The sequence below is a fragment of the Chelonus insularis genome, unplaced genomic scaffold (assembly GCF_013357705.1).
Source record: "Chelonus insularis isolate UGA/USDA-ARS -01 unplaced genomic scaffold, ASM1335770v1 contig_94_pilon, whole genome shotgun sequence".
Lineage (NCBI taxonomy): Eukaryota > Metazoa > Arthropoda > Insecta > Hymenoptera > Braconidae > Chelonus > Chelonus insularis.
In genome coordinates, this window is record NW_023276783.1 from 743,189 (window position 1) to 760,748 (window position 17,560).

At 27.8% G+C, this 17,560-nt stretch overlaps 2 protein-coding genes across 2 annotated transcripts in view; one reads left to right on the plus strand and one right to left on the minus strand.

Moving 5' to 3' along the window:
* LOC118072851 (furin-like protease 1) overlaps positions 1–17,560 on the minus strand; it is a 74,317-nt gene that overhangs the window by 50,839 nt on the left and 5,918 nt on the right. The gene's annotated exons all lie outside the window — the stretch shown is intronic.
* On the plus strand, positions 2,263–6,392 carry LOC118072850 (uncharacterized). The gene is made up of 3 exons (XM_035092990.1): positions 2,263–3,185; positions 3,333–3,540; positions 3,899–6,392. Exons 1-3 carry the CDS (start codon positions 2,777–2,779, stop codon positions 6,288–6,290), a joined length of 3,009 nt encoding a protein of 1,002 aa, XP_034948881.1. The 5' UTR covers positions 2,263–2,776; the 3' UTR covers positions 6,291–6,392.

Here is a 17,560-nt window from a genome sequence, read left to right on the forward strand (position 1 = left end):
TTATTATAAAATAGTCTCAAATAAATGTGTATTCATTTGAAGTACACGCCTGGATAAATTCACATCGTAGGATTGAAAAAGAGATGGGGGAGAATAAAGGTTTCTGCCTATGAAAAGTTGTCGAACCGAAACAGGTCGTGTGATCATGAATTACGATGGTTAAACCCTAATCGACCATCGTCACGGAACATCGAAAGTAACTATCCAAGCTCGTAGTTTGAGAGTCTATATGTCGGTATATGTGTATGTACATCTCTTATAACTCAAGAGTTCTCCACGCAATGGGGGTATATACCAATGATCCAAGTCATATATACAAAAGTTACATGCAAAGCCATTCATTTTAAAGTGTACACCTGATACGAAGAATCGCTCTATTTATTTCGGGTCACGTACTTGCGGACTCTGACGAATACAAATTGACATTGAAAGTGAAAGCCTTATCAGTGACGTTTAAACAAGTGATAAAAGTGAATAATTTGAATCAATATCAAAATCTTTTTTGTAATCAAGAGAAGCATAAATTTTGTGTGCACATCTTTGTTGATTAACAAATTTTGTTATCATTACAAAAGAAATATTTCATTACTTTAGATATTTATTAAATGGTAATATTTTTTATTTTATTTGTCGAGAGCTTTTGTTGTTCAATCTTAAATAACTTACTTTAATGTTTGATAATAAATGACTCAATATTTTATAAAGTTAACATTCAAAAACACGAACATAAAATTCAACTATTTAAATGACATCAAAACTATATTTATTATCTAAATAATTGATGGCAAAACATAAATTCAATAGAAAATAATTGTTCAAATTTGATTTAGATATTTTTTAGTCATTTTGACTAATGCATTATTTATTATCTAGAATCAAACATATTAATAATTCAACTGTTTTATCATTTTCACAAAATTATAACATTTACAAATGGAAAATTTTCAATATCCATTTGTTCATTTAACTTTCTTTAAATACTAATTACTAAGTGAAATTATATCTTGACATGATATTAAATGCAATGTTTCTACTTAATCAACTGTTTTCATGTTATTTGATCAATGTCAATTGAAAAGTTGACAAAAAAGAATTCTCGCTAATTATCAACAATATCAACAGCATAAAAAAATAATCAAAGACTTATATAATACCTAGGGTGCTTTTTGCATTTTATAATTTGATCCATTTTCGTCATCAGTATCACAAGGAGGAAACCAGAGACTTCTTATTAAAAAAAAATGTAATTCTTAGCTCAGTAGGATAGATTAAAATTCCAACTTACTATCCATCTTCAATTTCCCTTAAAAAAATAATTTGTTTCTTTTAGGGAAGATTAAAAACCAAGTTGGCAGGAATATATTACCGATGTCAAACTTTAATATTACGCACAAGCTGACATAATTGATGAGGAATGACCCCGGTACAATTTAATGTTAAGTACTCTAGGCCACGCGAAATAGGTAGTTTAATAAGCTCGCAAGAAGGGACTAAAAGCTTTTTAACTCAGTGGACATACATATTAAATACAAGGCTGAGTACTATATATATTAAGCTTATTTAATAAACTATGATGTCCTTGTTTATTCTTAGCGAATGTTGATATTAATAATTTTCAAGTACTACAACATAATATATCTGAAAAAAACCACCTCTCTCGAGCTAAGAGCAGACATTTATTATTTACTAAATGAAACACCAACAATTCCATGGGACAGTATGCTACCAGAGGGAAATATGAGAGCGAAGAAAAATTTACTTTAATTAATTATTCAAACAACAAAGCATTTTATTGTATATATTGCAACGCTTAATAACAACTGAAGTAAATATAAAGCCTCAGGATGGCAAGATATTCACAGTGGATTACATTAATCTAACCAGAAAGTATCATAGTGAAGCCACAATGTAAACAAGGTATCAAGAAAATCATATAAACGTATGTTATTGTTGCAGCACCAACATCATGTCCATGTGTGCACATATATATATATACAAACTAAAGCTGTTTGTATCTTCAATTGATTAACCGGACTAACATTTCCTCCTTGGTCGTCCGGCTAGTTACGAAATCATGAATGTATTTCTGCATTCACGTGTTTAGACGCATATACATATATGCCTCTATGTACAATGTTCACGTAGATACGTATGGCTTAGAGTGAGTTTCCTGGTAGCTACAACTAAATACAACCGTGGACGTATACTAGCCATTGCCAGAGTCTATTTACATCAACTTGCAACAGTGGTTGGCAGTCATGTCTTAGTCATATGTACGCTAGCTAGTGTCTGTTTGTCTAATACCAATAGACATTTTTGATAAATATTCCGATTGCATCTCTTAGAATTTTAGATTTTGTGATTCACAATAAACATCATTTTTTATTACTTTTATGTAAAACCACAAGCTATGAATATTTTTTTTTTTTATTTTCACCATCAATTTACATAAAAATAAATTTAAGGAGGTTGTGTACGTCTTTGCGGGGCGCAGAGCGAGAGGGGAACGCCTATGCTTATACATAGAGTCCGGTCGTAGTTACCAATCGCATAACAATAATTCTTTATTTTTTCAAAATAGTTTTTAGTGATTGAAAATTTATCACAAATTTTCATTTTTAATATAATTATGTATATAGTTCATTCAATACTTCTAATGATATATATAAGGGCTTAATAATTAATTTTTCAATTGAATCTAAAACGCGTCAAACGTGGCAACATCGCAATAAGTTTTTTTTACGGATCTACTGTTGGCAAGCTTTCGTATTCTCTGATGTTGAGTGATCTAACCTGTGCAATTATGTCAAGTGAAAAAGTTTCCAAAATATCTAAATATCGCTGGAAAGGTAAACTTTGTACTGAGAAACAATACAAAGCAAGATTGAGACAAGTTGAAGGAGGTAAAATGAATAGTAAATCAAGCATTAGTGATAGAGCCAAATATGAAGTGGAAGGTCGAAGAATTATAGAATATGAGGTTATGAGGAAACATATGCACTGTGTTTTCTGTAAACAACTCCTATCACTTGATGACGTTGAAAATGAACATAGAAATGGTTTGGGTTCAATATTTTTAATACGTTGTCGTGAGTGTCTTGGTATAAACAAAATCCCAACTGGAAAATCACATGATAATTATCAGAAACAGCCAGTATTTGATGTCAACACTAAACTAGCCATGGGTAATTGATATTTATTTTTTTCTTATTTATTGTCCAATAAGTATTATTGTCATAAGTGATTTCTTTAAATTAAAAAAGTGAATGAAAACATGGGGTTTTTTTTAAGTATTATAATGAAATGTTGTGTTTTATTGTCACTGTTATTAGGTACTTTGCACGCTGGATTAGGTTTTTCATCAACCACTAGTTTATTTCAAACAATGAACATTCCGACAATGTCATCAAGAACATTTAAAAAACTTGAAAGAGAAGTTGGGCCTGTTGTTGAGATTATTGCAAAGGAAAGCTGTAAAAAAGCAGTCGCCTTGGAACGAGCTTTAACTATTAAAAATTTAGAGAATTTGCAAGAAAAATTGTAAGTTTTTTGGTCAAAGAAATTGACTCATATATACATATATATGTACATAATTACTGAACATAATTATTGAATGAATTTTGTATCTTTTTCAAGTCTAAAAAATGAATTGATGTGAGGAAAATTAAAATTTTTCCTTAAAATATAATATATGAATAATTTTTTTCGTATTTTCAGTCTCTTAAAATACAAGAATTATAAATAAGAATTTTATACTATTATTATACAAAACATTATTATACAATATATACAAAACATTAATATAGAAAACTTGTTTTCATCTTATTCCTAATATTTACAATTTTATCCTGATTTATTTTTCTTCAATAACTTGAAATTTTTTGACTTATTTATTTAGGCCAGAAGACTTGCGAAGGAGTGATTTTTTAGTTCCTCAAAAAGAAGAAACTTGTTTTCATTTACCCACCATTTCGGCTGAATGTGATGCTGCTATTGAACTTATGGAAGTAAATCCTTCTTCAACATCTGATAAGTCGGAAACATTCATATTAAATGAAATAAAAATCCCAGAACATTCTGAAATTATAATATCTTCTTCAGACAGTGATAAAACGTGTGCGCTAAATTCATTGCCATCATCATCATTAATTACTGCTACGACCAAATCTAATTTTGAAATAATGGAGTTAACTACTTCAACAACTCATCACTTGGAAGAATCGGTAATACGCGAAGAAAATGGTTTGGAAGAAACAAATCCGTTACCAATTCCAGTGTTCAATCCTGCATCAATCACTTCTGATACTTTACTCCGTTTATTTGTATGTTTCGATATGGGTTGGAGTAAAAGAGGGAATGGGTTGCAATATGACAGTCTTAACGGATACGCTACAATGATTGGTGCTTCTTCCGGCCTCGTAATAGATTATATTACAACAAGCAGAAAATGTCGCAAGTGTGAGTTAGGTTATGCTAAAAATTCACATGATTGTCGGCTAAACTTTCATGGCACTGCCAAAGCTATGGAGGCTCATGCAGCAGCACAGTTAGCGGCAAAAAGTGAAATTTTGAAGAGCAGTAATTCTGAAATTGGAGTTTTTATTAGTGACAACGATAGTTCTAGTATTTGTGCAGTTAGAAATGCCACTGATCATACTGTTGTAAAACAGTCAGATCGGAATCACGTATCAAAAGGCGTTAAAAATTTATTGTACAAAACTGCAAATAATAAAGATATAAATGGATTGACGGGTGATGCAATAAATTATTTGCATCGTTGTTACACCTATTCTGTTGCTCAAAATGAAGGAAATACCAAGAATATGGCTGCTGCTATTAGAAACATTCCATACCACGCATTTGACATTCATGAAAATTGTGGTAACTGGTGTGGATATTTAAAGGACCCTGAAAATTATAAGCATTCTGTGTTATTCCACAAAGATTTTAAAAATGAAGTTTTGTTTAAAAAAATATGTGAAACGTTCAATAAGTTAGCTCAAAACGCTGAAAAATTTTCGTGTGCTGCGTCAACTCAAGCAAATGAGAGCTTGAACTCAATGATGTCCCGTAAAGCTCCCAAAGCAATATGTTATAGCACTTCGGAATCAGCGGACTATAGATTTGCGTGCACAGTGAGCCAAAAAAACTGTCGTCAACAATACGTACAAGATGTTTTTACCAAAATGAAATTAAGTCCTGGATCATATTTATCAAAACACATTGAACGATCCAAAAAATCTTTCCAGCTTAGATCCATTAAAGCAAAACAGCCGAGTTTTAAGGCTAGACGACAACTTTTGAAGAAAAAACGTAATCAACTCCGTAACGCCAAAGAGCGTACAGAAGGTGATACATATCAAAGTCACATTGATTTATTGACTACGTCCTGTGTTGAAGTCAAACCTAATTCAAACCTAAGTCAAACCTTTACTTCCAACTTACTTCAGCTATCATTAGATATCAATTTTTCTCATGAATCACTGGCAATCGTGTTTTTTGACTTGGAAACATCAGGTTTTCAATTAGATTGTGACGTATTGCAAATCGCCGTAAAATGTGGAAATGCATCATTTCAGAAATACATTACACCAACGCAAGTAATCCCTTCAAGAGCGTCTAATGTACATGGTTTAACCAATGAAGGTTGTAATTTATATTTACATGGCAATAAGGTTTCATCACAGCCTCTTCGCGTAGTGCTTCACGAATTATTAACATTTCTGACTGATCTCGGCAAACCGTGTGTTTTAATAGCACATAATTGTTTTTCTTTCGATGGACCACGATTAGTTAATATTATAAATAAAGTATCTCTTCAAGAAGAGTTTATAAAAGTAGTTGACAGTTTTGGAGATACTATGAAACTTTTTCGAAATAAATATCCAGGTGCTGATTGTAGTTTGTTAAGCTTAGCAGGAAAGAATTTTTCTCTAAGTACAAGGAAAGCACATGATGCGATTTACGATGTAATATTATTACAAAATATTGTGTCACATGATTTAAACGTTGATGAAATACTAATTAACAAAAAAAATTTCCAAGCATCTGTAAAATTTCATGAAAATTTTCAGTCATTGGAACCGCTGCAGTATTGCATTTCCAAATTTATTCGTACTAGGATGGCAAACGCAACTATTTCTTATGCCAATCTAGTAGATTCATATTGTGTAAGTAAACAAACAACGATAGAATTGTTAAAAAAAGAAGGGCGTGATGGAAAAAAAGTAATTCGAACCAAAAATAATTTAATAGACATTTTAAGTCATTTAAAACAAGCGTTGCAATAATTTTTCGTGATATTAGAGTTTAATTTTATTATATAAAAAAATTATTTATTGACGTTAAATGAAGCAATATATTATAAGAATGTTTAATTTAAAATATCTCTATAGAAAAGTTATAAGTGCTAGAAGCATAAATAAAATTAATATCTTAAAAAATAATATTTGTAGAAAGTATTATATTATTATTATTTAATAACCACTTCCTGATCTCATTTGGGTACATTTATGTATTTATTCAAATTATTGAACGAAGCTGATTAGAACATTTATTTGAATGTAAACGAATTCAAAACAAAAATGGCTATAGCAAACTTCATTGATAGTATGCGTATGTAAATGTATAGTAATCTTTTTCGTGTGTGTAATGCGATGTTGCCACGTGTCTATACTGTTTATAAGAAAGAAGTGGAAAAAATCATTTATTATTTACTAATTTATTTATTTCTCACAAACGAGACAGGCAAAATTCTTATAATTTTGCATAACTTTTTAAAACAGTTTTTTACGTAATATGAATAGTTTTTTATTGCGGTAGAACTTTTTTATTCATAATAAATATAAAATAATGCAGGATTTTAATGAACTGTCCATAAGAGTCAATGTTAAAAAAGCCAATTTTGAATTTTAATTTCTCAGAAACTAAACAGACAAAATCAATTTTCTGGTAAATACAGGTGTAATTATTACTCATAATCATCATACTAAAATTTCATAACTATAGGACTTTTTTTTTTTTTCGTAAACAACCTCCTTAAGTGACAAAGCTATTTTAGAGATTTGATTTTTATTGAGAATAAAATATGCTATATATTTTTAAATTTCTGGAAAAATTTATTTTATTAGTGGAGAAATTATTTGTTTAAGAGGCTTTATCAGTATTATCTCTTATATTTCAGATTATACGAAATAAATCATGATATACAATTAATATTAAAACTGTTTTATTGCAGATTTTTATTAGCCTTAGTGTAATAAAACCAGACATTTATAGATGATTAACAAGTTTTTCAACGTAATTCTTCATGAACGTGTTAACGTTATTTTTTAAAAAAATTTGATATCATGGTTGAACTAAGCTTAAAAATATCTAATGACATTAAATGACAATTTGAAGTAAAACGTGATCTTCTCAATAGAACTAAATCTAATTGATCGATACTAATTTATTTTTACTTACATCTGTTTAAATAGATTTCTGTCTCTATATAATATATCTATAAATAGTTTCTGATAAAGTTTCACGTTAATATATGGTTTTGTAATAAACGAGTAATGTTTATTCTGTTTTTGTTATAAATATATGTATCACAAACACTTTGTTCAAAAATTTATCAATAATAAATGGGCTTAATATAATAGATTTCCGGTTCATTGACCAACATTAAAAAACTCCTCTTTGTTATGTTGATCGAATTAAGTTTACTTTAATCATATTGTAAGAAGTCATTTTGAATTATCATGTTAATTAGATAATAGCCATTTTCGTTGACAGAACGTGATAGATATCTAGGTCAAGGACTGGATTTAAATTGTCTTTACATTTTATGGGATAACTTGTAATAAGAAAGTTAATTCATGTGAGAAAGTTATACATAATACAACTACATCTGGAAAGAAAAAGCCGAGCAAATTTCAATCGTAATCACTTTTTCGATATTCCTCGGGTTAATCTGAATCCGATTGGAATTTGAAGTTCATAAATCAATCTGACTTCGAAGAATGGAGAAACTGATAAACATAAATAAATCAAAATTATGGGATTATTTTTTTTTGAAAAGTCAGTTGCAAAAAAAAATTACAACAATTATTTTTTAATTAAAAGTAAGAGATATAAATAATTATTAGGTGCATCAATGATGATAGACTTGGTTTATGTGTTTTAGAAGATAGTAGGAAATTATAGAATGCTGAAATATTAAAATACTTTTTAATATTGTTTAATACTAATACTCCTTGTTACTCAACATATAATTTAATTAATTTGTGATGAAACTTAGAAGAAGGTTATGATAAAATAACTCGTACCAATTACAAGAAATAATTATAGAGTTAAAGTACATATGATGAATAATAGGTATTTACATGAAAGTTACATCAATCTCATCCAAACTAATGATATTAAAAATTATAGAGGAAAAATAATTTTACAATAAAATTGAACTTCACTAACAATGTAAAAAAAAAATGAATATCAATATTTATCATAATGCATATCTATAAAAAAGAATGGGTTGAGAAATATTTCAAAATTGTCAATAAATTTCAAGAAAACTACTTGAATATATCCGTATGGCATGGAATCTATAGAATGGTAATATTACGAAAGAACGAATATGAAGACGTAAATTTTGCTTAAAATTTTTTTATGAAATATAATTTAAGATGATTCTGTATTCCGCGGTAACAATAACTCTGCAGGAAATTCAAGCGTTAATATCCTCTCTGGGAAGGGAGAAAAAACGTTGAAGAGTTTAGAGTCAGAAATCAAGAGAAAATTTTTTCTTCTATTTACTTATAAAATAAATTTAAAAACTCTTCTTATTTCAAGTGTGAAATTCATCACTTTGTCTATTTATTTAATAAAATATAAAAAAATATTTTTGATTAATTCATTTTTCTATATCAAAATATTATTAATAATATCTTCCGGTATTTCTTCTAGTACAATTTATATTTTTTCTTATTAAAGTTACTGTTCAAATAGAATGACAGAGCAATATTTCAAGTATATTCGTATGTTTTCTTGAGATAATATTGTATTGATCACAATCTTATAACAATAATAATTGTCGATATTGGTATTGAAGCGCAATTAATTTCCACACTCATGTGTTTACTCAATAATAGAATTTATAAATATACGTACTAACATTTACATTTCTGTAGTAATAAAGATTTTAAAAATAAGTTTTAATAAAAAAATATATCCTTTTTATTGACAAATAATATTAAATTTTAATTAAATGAAACTGTTTATAACTTTCAAAATAGCTCTAAGAAGTTTCCTTTTTTAATAAATATAGAAATATATATATATATCAACATGAAATTACGATAAATCAATAATAAAACTAGAGAACAAGTAATGGAATAGAAAAACCTGCTCAATTAAAAGTTTAAAATTATACAGCAGTCTTTAAAATCACTGAATGTACTTTTTTTCAAACAGTAATTGTAAAATAAATAATAGAGAAAATTTTTAAAATCAACAGCTGAATAAGTAACTAATGACCTGTAGGTATATATGTAAAGTTTACACTGCATACCATAATTACTCAAGCAAAAGTGCAAATCAATGAGAATATTTGAGTGCTTCCCTATGTACAAACAGACGAACGTGACATGTACACTTTATTTTTTTCTCTGTTGTTCCCCTTTTCAAGTTCAATTATTCTTTTAACTATTTTTAGCATCCTATGTATTGTAGTGTTCACTGACTGATAATAGATGTTGGCAAAACATTTTTTCCACCAAAAAACTCCTTAACTTGGTGTAAATAACATTTCTTAAATACTCCAACATTCAACAGAAATGTACTGGATTAAACAGATACATAAATAATCAATTATATAAATTAGAATAATTGTTGTTAATTATTAAGGTAATAATATTTAAATATGATAAAAAAGAAAATGAAAGTAATTTGGCTGAATTATTTAGCATTTAAGTAAAAGAGTGAAGATGAGAGATTTTGTGAGCTCAAAAAGAGATGGTATTGCATAAATAACAGCTAGTCAGATAAGTAAGAGCAGAAAGATGAGCTGTATAATAATTAGGCTAGTCTAAACATTATATATTAAATAGCTTGACTATAATTCAGTAGATCCTGCTTACTCAATCTATAGCTGATTGCATAAATTTCCTTTTTTATTGACGAAATCAGGCGTTGTCTTACCAATTTAATGGTTACTCTGTGCAATGAAGCATAACATAGTTTCAAAGATAATACATAGTATGAGACGAATTACTGGTATAAATCTTTGATTATTGACAGATCCGTGAGTACAATTGTCTTTAGAAAGTTCAATTTGCAAACCACTGAGACTCTTATATTTTAGTATTCTAAAAAAGTAAAATCTAGTTGATCTCATCATCACGTTGAGTTTGGTGAGTAAACACTCTAAGAAAGATTGACGTCAATCCATGAGCGCAATTTCGCTTCTTACCCTAAGGGGAATTTATAGCAATATTAGTGAACGTAGGATGAAGGAAGTAAATCCTTAAATTCCATATTTCTTATATCCATAAGCCAAATAATTTAATTATATTTTATCAAAATGACTACTATACGTCAATATGTTTATGAAGACTACTAAATGAAATTATAATCAGCGGAATAATGTTGGCTAAAGTTAATCTTCATGATTAAAATCGATTTTAATAATTTTGGTGAAATTCGATTGAAAATAAACACATCTTTTGTTTATGCAGTGTCGGGATTCTGAATGTTTTAAAAATATAATAATTAATCCTCTTAATCTGTGTTGTATCTTTTTTTTATTCATTATTTCATGTATGTAAAACCAAAAATGAAATGTAATATTTTTAACAAAATTATTCTATGAATATAGAATGGTTTAGATGAATTTTTTTTTTTGTAAAATAATAATGAAAGAGAAAAAAAAATTTTGTTTTATCCATTAATGTTTTAATACAATCTAGGAATATTTCACCAGCAAAAAGAATTTTATTCTTGATAAAAAAAAATTTCGATAGACCTTTTATGAAGTATTCTACCTTTTATTAACCTTTAAAGAATAATAACTTTTGTTGTTTATGATAAATATTAATAGTCGAAGTTTTCAATAAAAAAAAAAATAATTGATTTAATTCGAAAAATAAATTTGGTTAATCCCTGTTAAGATTGTCATTTTTGAAAAGATTAAAATAAATATGCCGTTGGAATAATCAAAAGGTAAATATATAATAAATTAGCAAACTGATAATAAAATCGAAAACTTCATTTAAGTGTTATCAAAGTTAAAACACTTTTTATTATCATATAAATAGTATTAGAAACTTTTGGATACATTAGTTGTTTCCTACATATGTTTTATCAGACTTCTTTGTCAAGCTCTATATGTCACCATAAAATTAGCATATCGTTCAATTAATTGTGACAGCACAATTTGAATATACGAAACAGTGCAGAATTGAATTACAAGTTCTTTAAAGTTAAAATTTTATCGAGGATAAAAACAAATGTACGTTTATATGTATATATGTATACTACACATGTAACATACTTATTTCGTCAGAAGTCTACTACAGCTATCACCTGACTACAATTTGTCACGTTAACTCCACGTTTTTCGTATCTTTTTACCGCCCACTAGCTAGAATACACACCCAATCTGTCTCGAGTCTTTTTGATCTTTTTTAAGTTTTTTTTTTTCGTTCCTTCCGGTTACTATTTTTTAATATGAATTGTCTCTAAAAATATTTACGAGCTCCCAAGAGATCTAATCGTCTAATGGATGCATATATTCTTCAATTCAGAGGAAGAGTTAGGGTTTAATGAACACTTGGAACAAAAAAACTCGTTAAAATTTTTTAATAACGATTCACTTTGTCTGAATAAAATTAATTCTACTATTTTTTATTTAGTTACTTTTTTTGTTTTTTTTTTCTACTATAAAAATACTAAAATATTATTGTGAAATTCTTTTGTATTATAGAGAGTCATGAACTTTTTTTGTAAAAATTTCTTAATCATTTCAACCAATCAAGTAGTTTATTAATAAAAGATATTAGCAAACAGTGGGCGCAAAATGTATATTGAAGTGGTCGTTTTTTTCATTGTGGTTTATTTGACTCCAGGGATTCGTTTTATTATACTTTGCTCAATGTACTCATAAAGAAGACTATCTAAATTATTCGGGAAATATCTGGAAATATTCCCTGCGCCCCATTTGCAATATTGCGGTAGCTTAAGTGGTAGAGTATCCAACTTCTGGTCGCAAGAATTACTTTTTTTCAAAGATGTGTCTGTATGAAAACTGTTTAGATAATGGTGGGCAGTAAGGGAAGAAATCTAGATGTCACAATATATGTCATTTTTGCTTATTTATTTGATTTATCGTTTTAATGAGCCTTTTAATTAATTTCTCATAATTTTTGTGTTGCTACTTCTTAATCTTTTACAATATTTTCTTGATATTTCTAGAAATAAGTTAATCTTAATGCATCAATAAAAAATTTATTCCAAAATTGGACCATTTTGTGTAACTACCGTTTTCAGAATAATGTTCTGCAGCATAAATGCCAGTTTGCAAAATATCTAATCACCTAATAGGAATGTGTATGTATCTTCTAACCAACTTGTATGTAACTGAAAATAAAAATAAACTACAGTAGCATAATGGTTGTTTAAGAGATCAATGTTTTTTATCTTTCCCCATCATCACCTTTATGATAGAAAGAGACAAGAAAAATAATAGACACCTCACCTCTGGTCCTTTATAGTCTTGTGCTTACGGAGCACCAATTTTAGTTAGCCGTTAAGTGCGACAAACTATTGGAAAAGTTCTTCAGCTTGTTTCGGTTTCTAGTTGAAACTTTCTCCTGTACAAGCACTATGATAAAGCTTCGTTGAAGCCCTTCAACTTATCGAAAAGAAAATGTAAAAGAAACAAATTTATGACTGTCTGTTTTCTTACATGAATGATGAAACACACAATAACTGCAATATTCTTGTTGAGAAATCTAAGAAACAAGGAAAAAGTTTCATGTATAACACACTGGAAAGCTTGTGTAAATAATTTATGCTTGACGTTTGTGTCAAAAAATGTATAATACGAAACAAAAGAAAGAGAAAATGGGACGATGATGATAATAAAGAGCAGAAAATCCTTTAAGATTGGCAATTGTAAAGGACAAATTACTTTTATTCCTTTCTCTACTCATTCTCTAATCAGTAAATCCCTTGAGTGAAGGAGAGACGATGAAAGAAGAAGACGTAAAAGATCTCAGTGGGTTTAAGAACCAACTTTGCTATATACTCAATCGAAAGGAAGCGACGTTTCTTAGAATAAACTCAACTTAGTCTTTTCGATCAATTTCGGAAAAGCTCCGGAAAACTGAAGAAAGAGGAACTGGATTATCATATATCTCTCACAAAGCCTTTGGGCAAAAGTATTTTTTAAAACCAATCTTTTTTTCGTCAAGAGAAATCACTTCATGGATATAAATTCAATTTTTTACAATCTCGTAAAAGGATAGATTTTGTATGTTCACTAAATACCAGATTTTAAGCAGTTTACAAAATTATTTGTAATCCTTTAATGAATAAGTTTAAGAAGTAACCAATTCCTTGCTGCAAAAAATGATTATCAGAAAAATAATATTATAAGTAAATATTAATTAAATAATTCAAACAGGTTATTATTTTTAAATTTTGATGGAATTTAAATAAGATAAAAATATGCTTGTAATCTTTTAAAAGAATTTTGATAAAAATCATCAATATTAAAGCATTTTTATCTTGTTAAATCATAATTCTCAATTGAATTTTACTCTTGAATCAAAGACCATTTTGTAAATATTATCATCGAATCTACAAGAGCACTTCTTGTGATCAGTTTTATAATAGCTTCGGGAAATTGCGGAAAAAGGAAACTAGGTCATCATACATTCCATTACAAAATCTTTAAAAAAATTCTTTATCAATTTTTAACTGAAAAAACATTACCTTAATGCTAAATTTGACCGTTTATTTTACCAAGTAGTAAAATTTTTTGACAGAAAAGTTAATGATTTTGGAAAATCAATTTAGTATTAGGTAATGATAAGAGTTATCTCATTTTAAATATTTAATAAGATTTTAATCTATAAAATTATAATCTCTATTAAAATTTCAACGATTATCTTCAAACTACTGCTATCAAAACTAAAGTTAATCTCGTAGTCAATTTTACAAAGCTTCTGCAAACTAAAGAAAAGAAAAGAAGATTACCATATCTGGCTATTCATAAATCCCTAAGAAAATTTTTTTAATCAATCTATTTTTTTTTATCCATTAAACTTTATTCCGATCAATAGAATTAACTAATTTATTCATTTATATTCTCATAAATATATATGCATAAAACTATATTATATATAGAAGCATTTCAATGCATACGTGCATAGAATACCAATAAATGGCTAATTCATGAATTCATTTGATTTAATTACTCAACTTAAATATGAAAATTTACTACAAAATACCATTTACATGGTAATTTGTTTAATTTTAATATTTTATAGAATTTTTTTTTCATAAATTCAAAGCTGTATTAATATTTTTTTGTGAACTTTTATCATCATAATCAAATAACTTTTATCCTGAAAACTCATTATAATATTTAAAAAAACTTCACCTCATTTTCATCCATTAATTTCAAAGACTTACAAAAAATTTGTTTTAATTTTCAAAAAATTTCCACTCAAATATGGTTTATTTGGCTACTGGTATGTTTAAATATGCAACTCGATTCAGAAGACCTTTATAATGAAAAGTCGTATTTGCTAAGCATTCACTTAAAAGTCACTCGAAGGTGGCTAAGCTTGGAAAGTATCGAATAGATAAAGAGGGAATTAAAATCAGTCAGAGTATTCCCTCTTTACTATTCTTTCTATTCTTAATTTTTTATCTCCTGTCTGTAGTTGCCTACATCAACACATATATTCAACCCGTCTTTTATGTATCATCCCTTTCAACTCTTCAAATAATGATGATAAATGTGCAGGTGAAAATAGTTCACTCATCGATTGAATAAATTTTTAAAATTTAACTCTCATAATTAATTGCTATGTGGTGTCAATCATGATAGATAAGAATAATAAAATTTTATGTGATTATTTATGCAATCAAATAAAATAAAAGTCTTTTTATTGATGGAGTAAAATGATTCTGTTGCCTCGACATTTCTACTATATACAATAAATCTTTTATTTCATCTCGTGATATGCAACAAAATAGTTGGAATCTCGGAAATACCTGACTATATTTGATCTCAATGTCTAGTCTCTGTCCTACTCATGAAAAGAACAATTCCTGCTTACTACTTGAGCGAATAAAATGTAATATAAAACGAAATCAAACGAGATACATGTACGTATAAAAAACCTTTGTGGTTTAAAAATAGGTATATGTATAAACGACAAAAAAATGGAAAATGAAGAGCGTGAAGACTGTTTAATGTTACAGGTACGATTAAAATAAATGTTACAATGATACGAATAAAGAAATTGTAGGTCGAACAAGAATAGTATTTTTATATTTCCATGCTGCTTTTAGTGTTGAAATTTAACCTGTATCCTACCACCTACCGTTTTACACTGCATTGTAATATTATACTGAAGATAGAAATTTATTCTGTAACATTTTATATTTTCTTTGATGAAAAAAGATAAAAAAAAAGCTACAATAATGCCATAGACAATTTAATTAAAAACTGTCTACTTAAAGCTATTCTTTTTCCCTCTATATAATACAATGAAGGCTCTATTCAATTCGGATCTCGGGGATAAAAATGCAATACAAAATTTCTAATTTTACGATTTACTAATGAGAACAAGACAGTGCAATTTTGCAAGTCGACTGGAAACGAATTAAATTGAATTTTCACTGTATCTTCAACCAACAATACCATAAATAATTTTTTAATTAATTACCAAAAATTTATTAGACTCTTTAAAAGCGGATTTTCAAAATTTATCTTTCAATGTAATTTTTTTTTAAGTAGGGAGTGAATAGCATTTCCTTTTAACAACACTATCCATCACAACCCTTCTTTTATCACCTTCCTGACCTCGCATGCTCTGGGAGTGGTGACTTTCTAAACAATTATAATACTTTTATTCAGAACCCATGAAAGATTAAAACTATATCACGTGACAGATCTTTATTTTATTTTGATAGAAATCAAAGAAATGAAATGGCTTTATTAATAAAAAAAATTCAAATGAACATTTTGGGATTATAAATGAATGATCACAGTGTTTATTAGCATAACAGACATGACAAATTATACTTATCTATAATCCGAACATGACTATGAAAAAAATATTAATGTTTTCGGGAAAATTACCTTCCTTTTATTCTAAGAATAATCCATTAATTTTGAAGAATTTTAATTTAAGTAAGATGAATAAACAACTAAGTGAGTCTTTTCATAACCAATATTATAGTTTGTTTTATATAGCTAAAGAAATAGTATTTCATATGTTATATTTTTTTTTGGATCCAACAAATACATAGGCTATTTACAACGTTTACAAATGTTATCTACTAGATAATTAAAACTCCGCAAGATAAATGAACAATAAGTAGTTATTTTTGACTGTAATAGTAGGAAAAACAAGCAAAGAGTTTAGACGAGATGACAAAAGATAAGTTTCATGCTCACGTAAAATGCAAAAGAACGATTAGTCTCTTCTCCCTGATGTTACTGCAATGATTACTCGATGAGATGACGTTGTGTATACGCCAACTTAAGTACCATTGTATTAGTTACACTTGTATATGTGAGGTTTCAAGGCAAACGAGTAATATTTAATTCTCAAAAGCCACCGCACGACTTGTGTCCATGCATGATAAACGAAACAAAGAAACGTAACGTGTAAATTCAAGACTATGAGTGTTTAATTATCTTCTATTACGTAGTAATTTAAGTTATGTTTCGTTAATTAAAAAATCTATAGCTTTTCTATCTAAAATAGATGATTAAATATTGGTTTTATGCAGAAAATATTGAATTGTCATCAAATAAAAACAATACAGTAATTATAAATGTTCATAATAATCTTTTGTTAAAATTATGTTTTCACATTAAAGTTTAAGTTTTGTTAATTATACTTATCTTATCAATATCATATTTCTTTCATAACTAAAGACGACAAAAATTAATATCTTGATCAAATAATTTAATGAGAATTTACCATTTTTTGTACTCTAAAGAGACATAAAAATCTCTTTTGTGATGTATAGATTTTTTTAGGATACTAATTAATTCTTTTTTAATTGATAAAAAATAAAAAAGTGAAATAATTGATCCTGGTTTCTCACACTTTCTACAACAGTTTTTTTTTTTAACACAACAAAAAGTGGGTTGAAAATTGTATTGTATTATCCGTCTGTTACGTGCCCTTAAAATAAAAGAACGATTGACAGAATCAATTTTTTATTCCATTTATTTTTCGCAAGTTTGCAGAGAAAACAAGTGTATTTTATTCAATTTCAGTATTTCGCAATTTTGGATCTGGATATCGTAATTCACGATTCCGATAAA

Bases quoted from the DNA above. Each gene is read 5' to 3' on its own strand.
- LOC118072850 (XM_035092990.1), top strand. From the start codon at position 2,777: ATGTTGAGTGATCTAACCTGTGCAATTATGTCAAGTGAAAAAGTTTCC. The intron at 3,186-3,332 runs GTAATTGATATT...CACTGTTATTAG, and splicing joins CAACACTAAACTAGCCATGG to GTACTTTGCACGCTGGATTA. The intron at 3,541-3,898 runs GTAAGTTTTTTG...TTATTTATTTAG, and splicing joins GAGAATTTGCAAGAAAAATT to GCCAGAAGACTTGCGAAGGA.